The sequence below is a fragment of the Carettochelys insculpta genome, chromosome 1 (genome assembly GCF_033958435.1).
Source record: "Carettochelys insculpta isolate YL-2023 chromosome 1, ASM3395843v1, whole genome shotgun sequence".
NCBI lineage: Eukaryota > Metazoa > Chordata > Testudines > Carettochelyidae > Carettochelys > Carettochelys insculpta.
The window spans coordinates 185,177,461-185,195,335 of NC_134137.1; the positions used below are offsets into that span (position 1 = coordinate 185,177,461).

The 17,875-nt window shown below is 40.5% G+C and overlaps 1 protein-coding gene across 4 annotated transcripts in view; it reads left to right on the forward strand.

Moving 5' to 3' along the window:
* APP (amyloid beta precursor protein) overlaps window positions 1–17,875 on the forward strand; it is a 364,206-nt gene that overhangs the window by 162,555 nt on the left and 183,776 nt on the right. For all 4 annotated transcript variants that reach the window (XM_074997342.1, XM_074997353.1, XM_074997321.1 and 1 more), the window contains exons 4-5: window positions 7,183–7,295; window positions 8,894–9,087. In XM_074997342.1, coding sequence (XP_074853443.1) covers window positions 7,183–7,295; window positions 8,894–9,087 — 307 coding nt within the window. The remainder of the gene's footprint in view (window positions 1–7,182; window positions 7,296–8,893; window positions 9,088–17,875) is intronic.

A 17,875-nucleotide genomic window follows, 5' to 3' on the forward strand; every position in this document is an offset into this window, starting at 1 on the left:
TGTGCGTGATCTGCGCCGTGCAATAGAGCATGCCCCATGCAGGACTTCCCTTATAGTTCTGCTTCCCAATGCCTTGTGTTATGCTGTGGCCCCGTAACTGATAGATGGAAGAATCTTTCTTGTAGTTTCCATTCTGGTACTCCAGCAGCGTGGAGAAAGAGGAATTGACTTGGCTGGAATGCAGAGAGGGAAGGGTGAAAGTAGAAGGGATAGAGATGGGAACTGGGAGACAAGGTGGGCAGGAGCTGGGTGGTGGGGAAAGGTTTGCTTTAGTTAGTGTGACATCAGCACACAGGAACTTTGTGGCAGTGGGAGGGTTAACAACCAGTTTTCCAGCCTGACATTCAACTAGCTACCTTAATTGCTAGATGCTCTTTCCTTTTCCAGCTATGGCCTGACTCGCTCATTAAAGAAGTCAGGCTCATTCATCTGAGCATGTGGGTCTTACCCACAAAAGTTCATGACCTAATAAATTTGTTAGTCTTTAAAGTGATAACAGATGGCTGGTTAATCATCAAACAGGGTGAGTGATTCTCAGAGGGAGTGCTGTTAGACCCCTGCCTCATTTGTTGCTGAAGTTGGTGGACATGTAGGCTACGTCTACACGTGAAGCCTACATCGAAGTAGCCTATTTCGATGAATAACGTCTACACGTCCTCCAGGGCTGGCAACGTCGATGTTCAACATCGACGTTGCACAGCACCACATCGAAATAGGCGCTGCGAGGGAACGTCTACACGCCACAGTAGCACACATCGAAATAAGGGTGCCAGGCACAGCTGCAGACAGGGTCACAGGGCGGACTCAACAGCAAGCCGCTCCCTTAAAGGGCCCCTCCCAGACACACTTGCACTAAACAGCACAAGATCCACAGAGCCGACAATGAGTTGCAGACCCTGTGCCTGCAGCATGAATCCCCCGCTGCAGCAGCAGCAGCCAGAAGCCCTGGGCTAAAGGCTGCTGCACACGGTGACCACAGAGCCCCGCACGGGCTGGAGAGACAGCGTCTCTCAACCCCCCAACTGATGGCCGCCATGGAGGACCCGGCAATTTCGACGTTGTGGGACGCGGATCGTCTACACGGTCCCTACTTCGACGTTCAACGTCGAAGTAGGGCGCTATTCCTATCTCCTCATGAGGTTAGCGACTTCGACGTCTCGCCGCCTAACGTTGAAGTTAACTTCGAAATAGCGCCCGACGCGTGTAGACGTGACGGGCGCTATTTCGAAGTTGGTGCCGCTACTTCGAAGTAGCGTGCATGTGTAGACGCAGCCGTAGTGGATGAGATGTGCAACTTCAGAAATCAGCATCATCTTCTACTACTGTTATGGGCTCAGCGCCCATTGGTGTGTGATGCCTCCCTCGCTATTTCCTTCCACATTTCCCTGTCCAGTGTGGAGTGGCTTAGTTTCTGTACACTGTGTCTGCACCAATCTACTATGTCCTCTTCCCATTCTCTGTGGGATCTGCCTCTCCTATTTGAACCATCCATTATGCTGAATACCAGGGTCTTGACTTTTCGCTCATCATTCATTCTGCAGATGTGCCTGTAATAGCTGTAACTTCCATTGCATAATCTTCTGCAGTAGGTTTGCTTTTGGCTGAATCTTCCTATATAATTCCTTGTTGGTGACCTTCTGTATCTATTTAATTCTCAGGATCTTTCTATAACGACACCTTTTGAATGCCAATATCCTTTTCTTTGAATATGTTTTATCACCCATGTCTCACATCTGTACAGCATGCTGCTGAGTACCCACGTTTTCAAGATGGTCCCTTCGTTCCTAAGCTAATCATTTTGCTTTTCCAGATCTTATCCATTGCCTTCAAACTTGCTTTTGCTTTCAATATTCTAGTCGCTATTTCCTTCTTACAGTCTAGATCATATGTTATGTTGCCCCCCTGAGATACATAAACTTCTTTATGTTCTCTGATTTCTGTCCCATCTACACTGATCTTCCTTCCTATTTCCTGATATCCACATACCATTGTTTTTGTTTTATCAGCGTTGACCTCAGAAAGACAGACCTCAGTTCTCCCACTTTCTAATCATGGAGCACTTGGCTTTGCATCGAGATTTGGGTTGTTTTGTCACGTAATATGTTTGAGAGGCTGCACTTGGATTTATGGTGTAGCATTTTTTTCAGTGCTGCATGAAAACTGGGTTATCTCAACAGATATGCCCCTGGTGAGTCCAAGCTAAATGGAAGGTTTTCACGTAGCCTTGCTCTAATAACCTGGAACATGAGGTGGGAGTAATGGGCATTGTTAATAAGTGAGCTGGAGAAAGGAGGGCATTTCACCACAGGATTTCACCAGGAAACAGTTCTGCTTTGAAGAAAAAAATAGAAAGCAAATGTATTTAAAGCATGAATGAACCACTGTTAGATGCTACCGTCCTTTAAAATGGCTTTTAAACTGATGCATCTGTAAAAGTGCCAGACCTTGTAATGAAGCATTTTTAAATGCTTTTGCATCTAAACAAATGCATTCCCTATTTGGATGGTGTGTAAAATCTGAATGACAGTTGCATTCACTCTAAAAAGAGAAAAGACATTTTCATTATAAAATGCAGTCAAGCAGAAAAGTAGCAAAGTGAGCAGAAATTCCCATTTACAGCTATGATGAAAGCATTACTTGAAGGGAAAAAAGACCAAGGATTGAGCTAGCCCAGTTTTATACAGTTATGTAAAAGGGCATTTTATGATTCAAAAGAATTGTTGGACACTTTTTTACTGGCAACATACAAGCTCAAGGATTGGTTGCCCCTGTTTTACACTAACTGGGTTATTGGCTGCTTCTTACCACTTTATTTGTGGGGGGGTGGGCTTTGCTTGTTTATTTTTTCTGTCTTAATTGTACATTGTATACGTTCGATAGTTCATTATTTCGTTGTGGCTGATGTTTCTCCCCTTGATTATTCATTAAAATTTACAAAATTTTAATTTTAGGCCTTTGTTTCCAGAATTTTGTGTCAGGCTTGGAGCTTCCTGAAAATGATTAATGACTATTTATATACGGGAGTACAGAGAGCCCTGTGTCGAAATTGAGGGTGTGTTGTGCTACTGAGCTAGAAGCAGATATAGTGCTTGCCCCACCCCAAGAGTTTATAATCGGTTTCCTGTTACGCCAATAGGGTGTTACTCACCTGATTCCTTGTGTGTCTCACTCATAGGTCAACCTGTGTTCATGTGTCTTGTACTGTCACAGGTTTCATGGAAAATACTGCTCATACAGGTTCCTATAGGCTGTAAACTGCAACCAGTGAGAGTTGCAGGAGTGGTGCCTACAGATGGCTTAGTACACTCAGCTGTCTACATAGGTTCTAGAGGGGGACAAACCCCTTCTTTTGGGAACTGCTTGAAGTAAGCAGCACAGGGAGCTGCACCTCAACCACCTGCTCTAGGCCCAAGCCCCTTCCCACCCACCGAACTCTTTGGTTCCAGACCAGCGCTCCCACCATAGAGCCTGCACCTCCAGCCAGAGCGCTCACCTCTCCTTCACCAGCCTCCCCAGTTTTGTGAATATTCTTGGTCCTTCATATTATTTCCATACCCTGCTGTGGCCCATAGGCCAAAACGTTTGCCTGCTCCCAGGTTACATGTTGAAATAATGGGTACATGAGTCATAGTGAAGTATATGTCTACTCTTAGGTCAGGAAATACGTGCTGGCTACTGAGTATGTGCTGGCTCTTAAGAATTACTTATTGATTTAAAACGTCTGCTTTAAAAATTAACAGGGAAAGTTTTTCAGTATCACACTTCATCAAACAAAGGCACATTCTTTTTGCTAATGATCGATATTTGTAGTCCATCTGTTTTTTTTCCTCCTGTATTTGATGCTAGTGGTTAAAATCATTGAAAGCCAAAGTCAGCAAACTTCTGAGGGAGAATAAATTTTCCTTCCCCAGTCCACCACATCATAATGCTTGCACTTTACTCTCAAAAATGTCAGAAAACCCAGAAGGCTATGCCATTATTCTGCATTCCCAATGAGTTTGTGAGATCCATGACTTAAGGTGGGGTTACGGAATCCGTGGAACACAAACATTTGTAGCTGCTGGGCAGCATGTTCAGCCTCTGCTCCTGGCAGGCATCGGATGGTACTGAAGTGAGGTAAGAGTAACAGTCTCTTGCCAGTGACTTGCGAGGGAGCAGGGAAGTGAAGCACCAAAATGCAAGACTGTAAGGGACCTCGGTGTGTCATCTAGTCCAATCCCCTGCCCTGAGACAGGCTGAAGGATTATTTTGACCATCCCTGTCAGATACGTGTCTGACCTACTCTTAAAACATCGAGTGAGGGGATTCCACAATTTCCCTAGGTAATTTGTTTTAGTGGTGAACTATCCTCATAGTAAGGAAACTTTCCCTAGTATCCAAGCTCACTGCAATTTAAATCTATTACCTCCTGTCCTGTCCTCAGTGATCAAAGGGGAACAACACAGCAGAATTAATTCCTGAAATGTGGTGCTTACAAGTGGGCAAAATACCTCTGTGCTAAGGTATTCTTTATAATAGCAGCCAGTATCAGACACTGTCTTCACCATCTTTCCCTACCTCAGTGACTGGGTTCTTGGGGCATAGGCATGCGAAGAGGCTTCCACATTGACTTCGGCAGTGCTGTAACTCCTCTTCTACTTGAGGAGGAGCATAAACTCTGAAAACCCCATCCTTGCCTCACCACAAACTGCAGACTTCATCAGGGTGTACCAAAATTCAGTCACAACAAGGCTTGTCTGCCAATGAGTAGGTTCCCAACAGTGAGCAAGTTTGCAGATTAAATTGTAAGCAACCCTTATGCACTTCTCAAGATTTGCCTTTTTTTCCCTGGGTCATATGGTTGCATTTACGTACGTTGCAGTATGTGCCGTGTTCCACCTTGGTCTGCACGTCTCTTCAGTGTATTTCGGCACCATAATAGTTGTGTTGCCTAAGTACTATAATCTCTCCTTTTGTGGGAGAATCTCCACCAGTTATGCATTGGGGTTCTCTTCCTTGCTGCTTCATCAGATAAGGCAATTGTTACCGACACTTCCTTGTTGACCTGGAAACTTGTTTTGGTAACTGTACAGTACAGGGCACCTGGGCATTTCAAGAGTCCATGTCCATGGCATGTCCAGTATTTTGAAAAAGTGACTGGTTCAAAGGGTTTGTAAACCCTTTCTCTTGTTGTTCTGGGTTGCAGTGTCCTTATGATATCAGACAATATCATGACCATCTTTTACACCAATAAACCAGGATGAATGGGATGTATTCCACTGTGTGCAGAAGCAGTCAGACCATGGAACTGCTGCACCAGCAATCAGATCATTCTATCTGTGGACTTACCTTCTAGGCAGCTAGAATGTGCCAGCAGTCATTATGGCCATTACCCATGGGGAACAAAACCAATTCAAAAAGGTTTCTTAGACTATATGTGACCCTAGCAGAATGAGATTGGGGACAAGTTATATCCTCCCAAAGAATCTTTTGAAGTAGCTGCTACCATCCCAGTGAGAAAAAAAGCCTTTTTTTTTTTTTTTTTAAATCCCAGGCAGACACACTTGGGATGTCTCCTTGTGGTGTAACCCCAAGCTCTTAATCCTCCCTTAGGAGAGAGCTTGCAAACAAAGAGGAAAAAATAAAGCTGCAATCTGATAGCTGACCTTTCAGTCTAAGGCATGTATATACACAGACTCTTCTCTAGAACACAGTAATTCAAATCATTACCTTTAAACAGAAAAGGTGGTTTATTAACAAAAGAGTTACTTGATAAAACATATTTGGTTGCTAGAGTTATAGAGCAACTTTAAAAACAAAAAAAAGGTAGATAAAAGCACATAATTACTTCCCTGGGATTCGGTTTAGAAGTTACGGTGTACAGTTGGGTACGTCAGCCAATCTGAGGAGTCCTGCACCAAACGCAAAATAAACAATAGCATGATCATGTCTGTCTAAACATTTTCTTCATACATCTATGTCTGTATGTCCTGATCTCTTTGTGGCCTGGATGTTTAAACACTGCCCAGGCCACACACATGACCCCTCAGCAGGTAGCGGCTTCAGTTCAAAAGATCCCCATCCTCTCTTCGGCTCACCCGGCTGCTAGCCAACAGAGAGCTCGCTTTCTCTGGGTATAACCCTGTACAGGTATTAATTCATGACGGGGCGAATGTGCTTTCAAACACAAATGCTGCTTTCAGAATTCTGCAGGTGCTCCAGGTGTATGGAGCACACATGTATCCACAGTGGAATACGTAGGTGACACATCTCAAAGAATCACCAGATACCAAGTAGCCTAATAATCTTACTGTTCAGAAAGCATCCAGTATACCAGTTCTCTGACAGCTTCCTGCTAGTTATTTGTCCAATATCTTCACCTTTGTTATTTTTTAAACTGCAGAGCTAGAATTTCTAAAGAATTATGATTGCAGCACTGTTAGTTGTGGTGTTCATCATATTTTCCCCATAATTGTAAACACTAACACTGTAGACATTTATTCCCTGGTGTGTTTTTAAATACTTTTTAATTGTATAGCAGGTGGGTCCCTCCTGGCCAATTAAAGTATAAAGCTTAAGAGAGGCAGCAGTCCTGCATTAACTTGATACACAGAGCTGACAATTGGATGATCTCAGTGTGTTTTTTTATGGATGTTGTTTCAGAGTTCCATTAACCTTCTTGTTTACCCTCTGGGCCTTCCTGCTGGTGAAACTGGCTTAAACTGAAAAGAAACTAAAGTTTTGATTTGTTAAATAGCTACACAATAACAGTGCCCTGGCAGTCCTGTCCTTTACTAAAATATTTTTAAAGGATTTAGAACAGCAATTTGGTGTCAGATTTGTTCTGGATGCAAAGAACATAACCATGTTCCCTCAGATTTCTATGTTCATGTTCGTCAAATACGAAGATCACAGTAAACATCAATGGTGAAGTCTCTGGTGCTGGAGCTTTTGTATTAGGTCCGTAGGAATTGCCACACTGGATTAAAGAGAGTATCCTGTCTCACTGAAAGGGACTGGTACTACATTCTTCAGGAGAAAGTTAAAGAATCGCTATAGAAGGAAATGTATTGAGTAACCAGTCTGTCAGGGAAATATTCATGCTTGTCTCTATTAATTGGAGGTTAACTTACTTCCTTTTAAAAAAAAAATTGGAAGCTGAACGCATGAGTGAAATGAAGGCTTCATGTTATTTTCTTCCAGTTGGAGAGTTTGTGAGTGATGCCCTTCTGGTACCAGATAAGTGCAAGTTTCTCCACCAGGAAAGGATGGATGTTTGTGAAACCCACCTGCACTGGCACACTGTGGCTAAAGAGGTACTGTATATCATTTATTGGAAATCCCTAGACATCATTTTCCTAGAGATGCATCTAATTACAACAGTGCTGTTGAGAGAAAATGATGAGGACACAGGTGCATTTAAGTTTTTATTGATGTTTTATGAATGGTGCTTTTATTTAAGAGGAAAACAGGACAAGTTCTGCTCCGTTTATTTTGTTTCAAAAGTGGTATTCTTTTATAATTTGATATGTCACATGCAGTTGACATTTGAACTTTATCATTCATATTAAATTTGATCATTCCTCTGATGTTTATATTCAAGTTCCAGTGTTTGTGTATTGTTTCTCCCATAGAGGGAGGCTTAAGGCGTCTGACTCTGGCCCTATGTTGTATCCTTAAGGTCATGTCAAGTAATTCAAAGGGAGAATCATAAAGATGGCACTGCTGTTGTATGAAGAAACTCTTTATCCTCATCCTTTATGAATTTCTGCATTTCCTAAACTTACATTCATTCATAGAAAGCTGCTGTGTTAACACTGCTCTTCTGTTGAAGAATTAAAATAACATCTGCAATATCACTTCTCTGGGACTGGAAAACAAGAACATATAATTCACTTCCCATAAAATGTTGCACCACGTGGTACGTGGCAATAATAATTTGTCCTCTAAGTTCTTTTAAGCACCTTTTATTGCTTGACTCACATTTTTTATTATTATTTTGTGGTGTTTCACAGAATTAAGATGTATCCCATACCTTAGAGAATTAACAACCTAATCTCAGAGATGATGCAACAAATCAGGTTGTCATCTGACTGAAAAGAAGGGGGATGGGAAAAGAATAGGGGAGAGAGAAGAGAAAGACATGGAGAGGACAATCTGTAAAACTGATGCAAAGCATGGGACATGCTATTTTACAACTCACTGACATTTTATTAAAGACCCTCTTAGTTTTGATGGAGTCATGCATCTAAACAATAATCTCTTAAACCTGTGTAAGGATATGTTCTCTTAAAAGTAAACTGATAAGAGCTTAGAGTTTCAAATTATAATTTTTCATGGACCTTCCTGGAAGTCTGTTTGACCTGCTGATAACATCAGCTCGCAAATCCATAGCCTTGGGTGGATTTACTGTTTAGGATTTAAATCTGTTCTCTTTTTCTGCGTGTTTGCTGTCTTTTATGTGTTTTATGCAACTTCTTAAATGATGCATCATTAAAAATTTCCCAGAATGGCTAGATGGTGCCATACTGTATGAGGAATCAAACCTCGATGTAGCAAAGTTTTAAGTGTTGCTCTCCTCTTCTGTAGCACTGTTACATAATGAGAGCAAACTGTCACTCTCCCTTGGTTATTTGTGCACAGCAAAAGCAAACCCTCGGAGGAGTTCTAGGTGAGAGAATGTAGAATTACCTTGATGTAGGTGAGGGGATGAAGTATTTTGGGTAGGGGAATAATTGCTGCCTAAATGTTCCCCCACTGAATCAGTTTCAGTCACAACAGTTGAATTAACAAGCTAACTCTAATCTTCTGAGGTTGTACATAGCTTTATATTATTTTCCTAACATGTATTCCAACGTTTTCTTGGCCGCCTCACTTTGAAACAATGTCGTTGCCATTCTCTTTATTTTTGTAGTCCTGTAGTGAAAAGAGCATGAATCTACATGATTACGGTATGCTGCTGCCTTGTGGAATTGACAAGTTCCGTGGTGTGGAGTTTGTTTGCTGTCCATTAGCAGATGAAAGTGACAACATTGATTCAGCTGATGCTGAGGAAGATGATTCGGATGTCTGGTGGGGAGGTGCAGATGCAGATTATGCAGATGGGAGGTAAGAATGGTGTTTCCTTTTTCTAGTTGACTGAAAATTGTCAGAAGCCTGTTTGGACATTTATAAGTAGGTTAAACACAACACTAAAAACTCTATTTCATGGACGTGGTCTTTAATTGCAAGAGTGTGGATTACATGAACTAAAGCATTTTCTCTGATTCTTTGTTACAAAGGCATCAACATTTGGTCCCATCTAGGGAGGGAGAGGTCTTCAGTCTTGGAATATTTGAGTTTTCTTAAGTACATCTAATATCCAAAGTGTTGCAATAGAATTCACTTTTGAAGAGGTTTATAGGCCAGCTCTCATGTCATCATTGTGCAATTTCTATATATTTTATTCATTCCTGATTGGGTTTCAAGTGGTTGAAAGTGTGGGCTAAGAATTAAAAAAAAGTTTGTAATCCTCAAATTAAGTTATTTCTGAAGAAAGATGAAGAAGTTGCCAAAGATGAAATATTCTCTCTTAAGTCTGACCAAAGATACCTAAAATATGAAATAAAAATTCTGTCATAATGGTGTATGTTACAGCAATTAACAGCAATTAGGAAGGATGTATATATAGCAATCTAAATTACCCATTTGTTCAATTGTTCATGTTTGTCGATGGAGAAGCATACATAATAAGCCAACTCATAAAACAATTCAAGTTTTAAATTGAGCATGTCAAGGATGACTTCAGAAAACTAATATCCTGTCAGAGCATCAACTGGAGTTACATTTGAATTCAATCCTACAATTTCAAGTGAATAGGAAAAACTGTTTTTCATACGGAAATACATACAGCAAATCTAGATAGGCCAAGTTGCTTTTATGAAATAGTTGAACTTTAATTAAAATGAAGAACTCAGCAATTTGCAGTTCTTATAAATTAATTCTCTAGTTTCATTTGCTGCCTCTTCAATTCTCAAGCTGCATCCAGTCCCTCCTCTGCCTTGAAGCCAAAAATATACTCATGAAAATTGAGTCCTTTTGCATCAAAATTAGAATATCCCTGATTTTGAGTTACAAAAATAAATTGTCCTATTTTAAACATGAGGAAGTTTAAATGCTCTATGCTTGATACAGTAACAAACACAAATCATAGAATACATTATGCTCCAGTATCTGAGTCCTAATACCAAGCAAGCAGAGAGACTCACTGTGCCCCTATGCAAGATTGGGAGGGGTGACTCTGCACTTTCAAAAGGGACGGGGCCCAGGGCAGCCAGCCCCTGATGATCCCACTCCCCACAGCACTATCTGCAGCATGCCATGTACGGCTCTGACTGCAATTGGGGCCTGAGGTTTGGGCAGCTGCCGCAACAGCCGGGAACCCTGGCCCCATTTCAATCACCAGGCCTGGCTAGGGCCAATTTGTTCCCTCTTCAGCCAGGGGCAATTGTCCTCTCCCACCACCTGGTCGGCAGGCCTGACCTTCCACATATCATTAAATAGAAGGTATGATAAAATTTTGGATTTCTGTATTTTAGTTTTAACATCAGCGTGGAGGGATGCTGATAATCCTTGTTATGTCACCAAACTGAAGTTTTTTGTAACACTAAAGCAGTTTTCTCTGTTTGGAATATTTACTTAGCTCTAGGATGAATTGATTTAAATCACTGAAAATCAAGTTACCTAAAAAGCTAAAACTGACTGTGCTTAGAGTGCATTTAATTTTGGAGTAAACCCCATTGAAGCACTTTTGTTGTTTGATAAAACAATTATAGAATGGGTTTCCTTTGGAAAAGCTGAAGTAGAATTATGGCATCACCACTGTGGTCTGTGGCCACAATGTTGCAAAATAAGGGGCATGTATTATTTAATATCAAATAAGAAAATGACACTGTAGTAGCCAGCATCTCTGGATTTCTTTTACTGAAGCTTTCTATATGGTATGCTTGAGTGATAGATGCTAAATCTTGTTAACTAATTAAATAAGCCATAAGGATAAGCCCTGATAAAACCCCCCTCCCCTTCCCCCCCCGCCCCCAGCAACATCCACTACAACAAAGAGCTTGGTAATTTCCTTGTTAAATCACACATACGCTAAAAAGCACAGGGAATGTCTTGAAGAATGATGCATTGTAATGTAAATTATTCACATCGCTAACCAGTTGATCCCCTCAGCCATATCCACATCATTTTCTCCCAATACGTAGCTTTCCTTGTGATGTTTCAAAAATGTTGGGGGAGGGGAGTAGACAGCTGTGAGTGTTCTAAATAACGCTTTTCCTTTTTCTTTCTAGTTCACTGCGGTATTTGTTTTTGCTGCCTCCATCTTTTCCTTTGTTGTTTCTCTGTCTTTGAGACAATGTCAAGGTCCACCACCACATAAGCATAGAACAAAATCAGTCCTATCCAACCTGTGTCCGTCTTTGCACGTGTTACTTATTGTTGAGAAACAGACATTGAAAGCCCAGAACTTTTAAGAATCAAGAGCTAGTAGTTGGGCTGAACAGACTAGAGCCATTAATTCATTTTTATGAGACTATAAGTGTACATGTAGCATGTTTGTGATGAAATTTAATTGTAACTGTTATTTTTAAATGAGAAATTTATTAATGATTTTTTTTAAAAATGAAAAATTTTTAATAAAAAAAAACTATTTTAGCCACCCTCTTTAGCTCCAAGTAGTTTTAACAAAAGCTGGCCACATTACATTTATAGTGTTCCTTCCATCATGACTCCTTCCAAAAAGCTTAAAAGCTCTCCTTGTATGTGGATATGATGTGACATTGTACAAAAAGTACAGAAAGTGCTGGTAACTCCTGCATTAATGAATGTTAAATTCAAGCTTCTGTTTCTGTCTCTCTTTTCAGTGGCTTTTAATTTTCTGAAACAAAATCTTACTGGCCACACCCCAGGGAGATTCTCTTTGTGGGGCAGGTAGTAAAGACAAGATCAGTTTTGGCAACATCAAATTTTAGTCATCAGTGGGTCAGCCAAGAAGACTGGAGAGAGAGGTGAATTTGCAGGTAATCCACATAAAAGTGAAAGTTGAAAAGTTAGAAATGAGCAAGTACAGGCAGGGGGCACACACACAGAAAATGTGTTCAAGGGCAGGAGTGTGGTGGATACTAGGAAAGGAGCCAAGTTAGAACACTGAAGAAGGTCTACAGGAGGAAAAGAGAAGATGAAGATTCAGTTAAAGGATTTTAATTATTGTACTTCAAATTTAAAATAAACAGCTAATCAGTATTTATTTTATTGTAAAGTGCTTAGGGGATTTTGATGTATCTGCATGTAGGGTTTACAATCTAAATACAGGTTGATCCTCTCTCATCTGGCACCCTCGGGAATTTGCTGGACCATGGGAGATCAGTATTGTCTAGCAGCATTACCAACACTTCTACTGCTTAGTGGGCTCTTAGAATACATTTGGGGTAAATTAGAGCTAAGTAGCAGCACAGAACACTGAGAGCCGGAACTGGTGGCTGTAAATTAACTTTATGGAACCATGGGAAACTTGGCTGCACCTATGATAAGTAGTTGTCCAGCTAACTAAAATCATGCTGGATTATGGAGGTTTCTGGAAGAGAGAATTCCGGTTTAGAGAAGTTCAACCTGTAGGTAAAACACACATGCAGCATCTGCACTATCAAGTTCTTTTTTTTTGAAAAAGCCAGGCCTTTTTAAAAAAAACCTATGGAATGTCTACACACAAAATGTGCTCTTTTGATCTGAAATCCCTTCAGAATCCTTTTTCCAGTGGCCCTCTTCCTCTCCCAGATGAGGAAGAAAACGTTTTTCCAAAAGATTCTTTGGGGCGGGGGGAAAGGCAGGGGGGCAAGTGTAGTTGAGGGTGCAGGCCCTTCTTTTGAAAGAGCTGTCATCATAGCACTGGATGTTTTGATACCTGGCCTGTTCTTGCAAAAGAGCAGGGGCTTTGTAGACTCTCTCTACCAAAAGAGCAGATGATCTTTCAATCCATTTTTTGTGTGTGGATCCAATCTTTCAAAAGAGGTATTTTTGGAAGATCTCTTCTGGAAGAAGTTCTTTCAAAGGATTATTGTAGGGTAGACGCAGACACAGTTTGAAGAGGAAAAAAATGCACAGAGGCAGGGTATTGTGTCCAAGGCCACACAACAGGTTAGTGACACAGCTGGGAATTTAATCTAGGTTTCCTGAGTCCTGGTCCAGTGCTCTGTCCACTAGAACCTGACTTTTTTGAGGGGAAGGGAAATGTATGAGAAATCACACAGCTGTAACTGACTTCTTCTAGTTTCTTTCATTATTTTAATTTTCTTTTGATTTTTACTTTCATTTCTCTGTTACACATTTAGTTAATTAGCTTTGTATCCCCTTTGTGCAGTAATCTTGTCAAGAACTGCAGCTCATAGCATACTTGGATTACCTTTTTTCATGAAAAAAATAGAAAGCATGCAATTTAGTGACCCCGTCTGATGTCAACAAGTTGGTATTTCTGTATGTAGTAGATTATCTAGGCTAGTGGTTCCCAAACTTTTTGGCATCATACACCCTCTTTTGACTTCTGAGAAACCCTCATGACCCCCACCTCTTCTTTACCATCATCCAACCCCCACTTAACAAACAAGTTCCATTTGTAATTTAAAAGAAACACAAACTTGATATAAAAATGTTATTTTAAATTAAAAATGAGCACAAATAGCTTTTCCTGGCCCCTTGCGGGTGCCTGGTGCAGCCCTAGCTGGCCAGGTGCCTGAGCCCCATAGCAGCTGCCAAAGCTGCCCATGCCAGCTGACCACGTGCCTGCGCCCTCTGGTGCCAGAGCCACCCGCTCAAGCTGACTGATCCCCATGTTGCTGGGGCCAGGGACCAGCCTGAGCACTGCAAGCTGCCTGCCTGAGCCCCATGAGCTGCCCAACCAACCCCTGCCCCTCCCCTCCCCCAAAGCCAGGGACCACCTTTACCTGCTCTTACCCCATCCCCCTCTCCCAAGCCAGGCACCCCCAGCCCCCCATCTAAGCCCACCCTACTCCTCGCCCCTCCCCCAGCTCACACTCACTTACCTTTGTAGGAGGCAGCTAGCAATACGTGGGTCTTTGCTGGCTGTCCGCTTTTTATAGCAGCCGCCCACATAAAATGGCAGGGACTGAGAGCATTTACAGACCAAATGTTTCAACTTTCAGTGGCATACCTTGTGGACATTTTTGAATCTTTGAACGATCTCAATTTGAAGCTGCAAGGAGCAACAGTACAACCATTATAGCGCACCACAATGTCATTAAAGCGTTTATGGAAAAAAATCCAGCTTTGGAAACATCAAACACAAGCTCAGACGCCTAACTGTTCATCTTCTCCAACATTTTCATTACTCACTGAAAATGGAGGCTTCCGAGAACTTTGTGAAGAGGCATGAAGAACAAAATTGCATTTCATCTGGACTGCCTTGCTGACGAAGTCATCCACTATTTTCCAGACAACTTTTCTGGCACCCCCATTCATAAATTAGTATGCAACTCATTCAACATTACTGTTGATACGTTGCCAGAAGTATTGCAAGAAGAAGCACTCAAAATAAAATATGATTCAACTGCAAAAGATAATTTTGAAAACTCAAGCTTGGAAGAATTTTGGATAAAATGTTTCCCAGTGTACTCGAAAACTGGAGAAGCGCTATGTATTCTTCATTTTCGTCAACGTACCACTGTGAAAAAAGCTTTTCAAGTTTAGTCATTTACAAACAAAACAAATAAGTCGACTGGATGTCCAAAACAAATTGCATTGCACACTTTCGCAAGCATCAAAAGTGGGGGCATGATGCCAAAAAATTTGGGAACCACTGATCTAGGCCTTTTAAACTAACTGTCAGATTAAGCACTTGCAATGCAGCAGTAGTTTCTGGTGACAGCTTTTAACATCTTCATTGCACCGTAAGGAATTGGCCTTTGGAATAGAAAGTACAGTTCTCAAAAAAGAAGTGCAATTCTCGAGCTTGCAGTAATTCTCAGTGAAATTGCTTTATCATGTCTTTTACTGTCATTAAGTGTGAAACATTTCTGTTCATACAAAGATAAATAAAGTTAGAGGATTTTCTTTTAAAAAGGTTTAATTGTTGTATTCTTTTAGCACACCTCTTGGAGTTGCATTATTTTCAAATTTTTGTCCACTACTTTTGCACAGGTGCAAAGCTGCTGATAAGAATAAATGCACAGTGAATTTTGCATTCAATTGTCTTTTTATGTTTTTTATTGAAAGCTAGCCAGTTTTGTATTGTGATTTAGCCATATTATGCAAATAGGAGCTGTTAACAAATTTTATCAAAGTTGGATTTTCTTTAATTTTTCATGCAGCAAATATCAAAACACGGGACTTTAACTTGTTTTAGCCAACGTACCTGTGGCTGCTGACTTTTTCATGTTAATTGTAGAGATAATAATGAGCTTGCGTGTGTTCTGCATCTCTTGGGATAAAGTGTTATGTCTGAGTTTGAACACTTATTTGATTAAAATTTTAAATAGTGGAATTTAATTTCTTTTGTTTTCTTGTTGGCAAGTTGCAGTATTTAGATTTGGAGACACTTTTGCTGCATAATGGTTTTAGTAACTAATCTTTCTTCTAATGGAAGCTATTTAAATAAACAAATACAGAAAGTTTAGGGGCATGTGAGCATTAGTGAGTCCAGAAAGACAAATATAATATTGGATCTCTTCAAATGGATGAATAGACTAAGAATGGAAGTGATGAAGCAGCTTATTGCTTTAAGAAGCAATTGCCACAGTACTGCAGTAGCAATTCCAAGCACCATTTGCATGCAGACTGTTAACTCCAGCTCTTGTGCAGAAACAATAGATCTAATCTGGGAAACAATGAATAGGATATAGTTGAGCTTTCTTGCTTCCTTGGAGGCTCAGTTTATCAGTCGTGCGATCTTCTATTTGACTTCAGTAAATTTTCAAGATCTTGTTGGATGCTAATTCCACAGTTTTGCATTTAACTGACCAAATTTAGCTTGAACGTGAAGCTTTAAATAAGATATGTCTTTGAACAAAAGCTTTTTGATAAGGTTATTAGTGACCATTATAAAGTTGTAGCTGTGTGGTATTATACCATATAAACTACTGAAATTTTGTAATTACATGTATACTACTTACAGCTTATGAAAAGGAAAACTGGATGTTTGAATTTTCGCCAGAGACTTCTGATCTGTATCCACCTGTCTTACTGTATGGTGTCAGATTCATATCCTGCTATTCTTCTCCGACTCAGCAGTGGTGACAGAGGCAGTGTTGTTTCAGTACTCAAGTGACTGAATATGGAGGCATAGAAAGAGACCTTTTGCTATGGGGAGGAGCTTGAAACCAAAGAGAATCTTCATTCTGCTTGCTAGTCATCTTCTGTGTAGCAAGGGAGGTCAGAGGTTGGAGTTATGTATCTTTGGCATTGTAGAATTTTTTCTAGTATGAACAAGAGCCCACCATCATGTCTCTCCATGAGATGTTTCCTGTAATTCTGTGTCTACACCTTCACTTACATGTAGCATCTGATCCCTTAAGGGTTTGTGTGTCCCTAATGGATCTGTGGATACGCTATGGTAGTTTGGAGAGTGATGGTGTGAGGGAAGAGTGGTGTGTGGAAAATAACTTTTTAATTCCTTTCAAATTTGTTTCATAACTACAGTATTATTATAATGTTTTGTTTTTAAAATTTGTTTATAGCATTAACTAATTTAGTGGAGCTGCGTCTGGAGATTTACTTTAGAGAGTATTTTAAAAATTTGGTGTAGAAAACTAATACATTGTTCTGTTTCCTTTTGTTAAAGGATGTAAACTCTTTCAATTGTAGGCATGGTCTAATGATAGCAGATGATGATGTGTGAAACACATTACAATGTACTAGACCAGTTACACATTTTGCCAAAGCAATCTATAAGCTTGTTGAACCCAAGAGATTTGACCATTTACAAAACCCACCTGAAGTCCACTGGATCCGAAAAAGCCATCCAAATATCTAAAATACGTATTGAATAATCCCTGTGGTCTTTTTTTAGGTGGTAAGTGAAGCTTTTCTTAAAATTTCCCACCATTGCACCCTTGCCTGGACCCAGCAAGGGTGAGACATCTGTTGAAACACAGTGGTTAGGTGCATTGCTACCTCTGTGCATTTCAGTTCCCTTGAGCAGGGTTAGGTCACCTGGCAGTAGAATTACCAGTGAGTGACTAGCACTTCCCCTGTTGGTTGGCCTTAGCAGAGTTGCACTGATGCTAATGAAATTGTGGGAAACTTAAGTAAAAGCTCTGCATACATGCAGACTGTGACTCTCCTATTATGTATTTTAATTAAAGAGGGGGGGTCTTGTGATGTTGTATAAGTTGGAGCTAATGATCTAGGACTAGTATCATGATGTAGTGCACCTAAAGAACCCCAAAGAAAATTAACTTTTTTTTTCCTGGGAATAGAAAACAAATTAAAAATCTCTCCTGGGGGAAATGAAAAAAGAATTACACTACCAGCTCTGCTCTTCATTCACTCTGGTGCATTATGAGAAATGAATACTTACGGCAGAATAATACTGCAGTACAGATAAGGCAGAAGATTATTCCATAATAAACAAGACAGCAGAGGGGAATCATAATTCAGTTGACCGTAACCACACTGTGGAGTCAAGAGTGACATAGTTTTCTTTAACATGATTCTCCAGGGATTGAGCCAGAGTCCATTGGAGTCCACTGAAAATTTGCCGTTGGCTTCAGAGGGGTTTGAATCAGTCCTTCACTTTAAAATACAAACCTCGCAACATTTCATTCCTAACTGGAAATATGACACTTTACCCTTGAGGATGCTGATAAGTATCAGAGTAAAAGAACTGCTTACAGATACAAGCAAT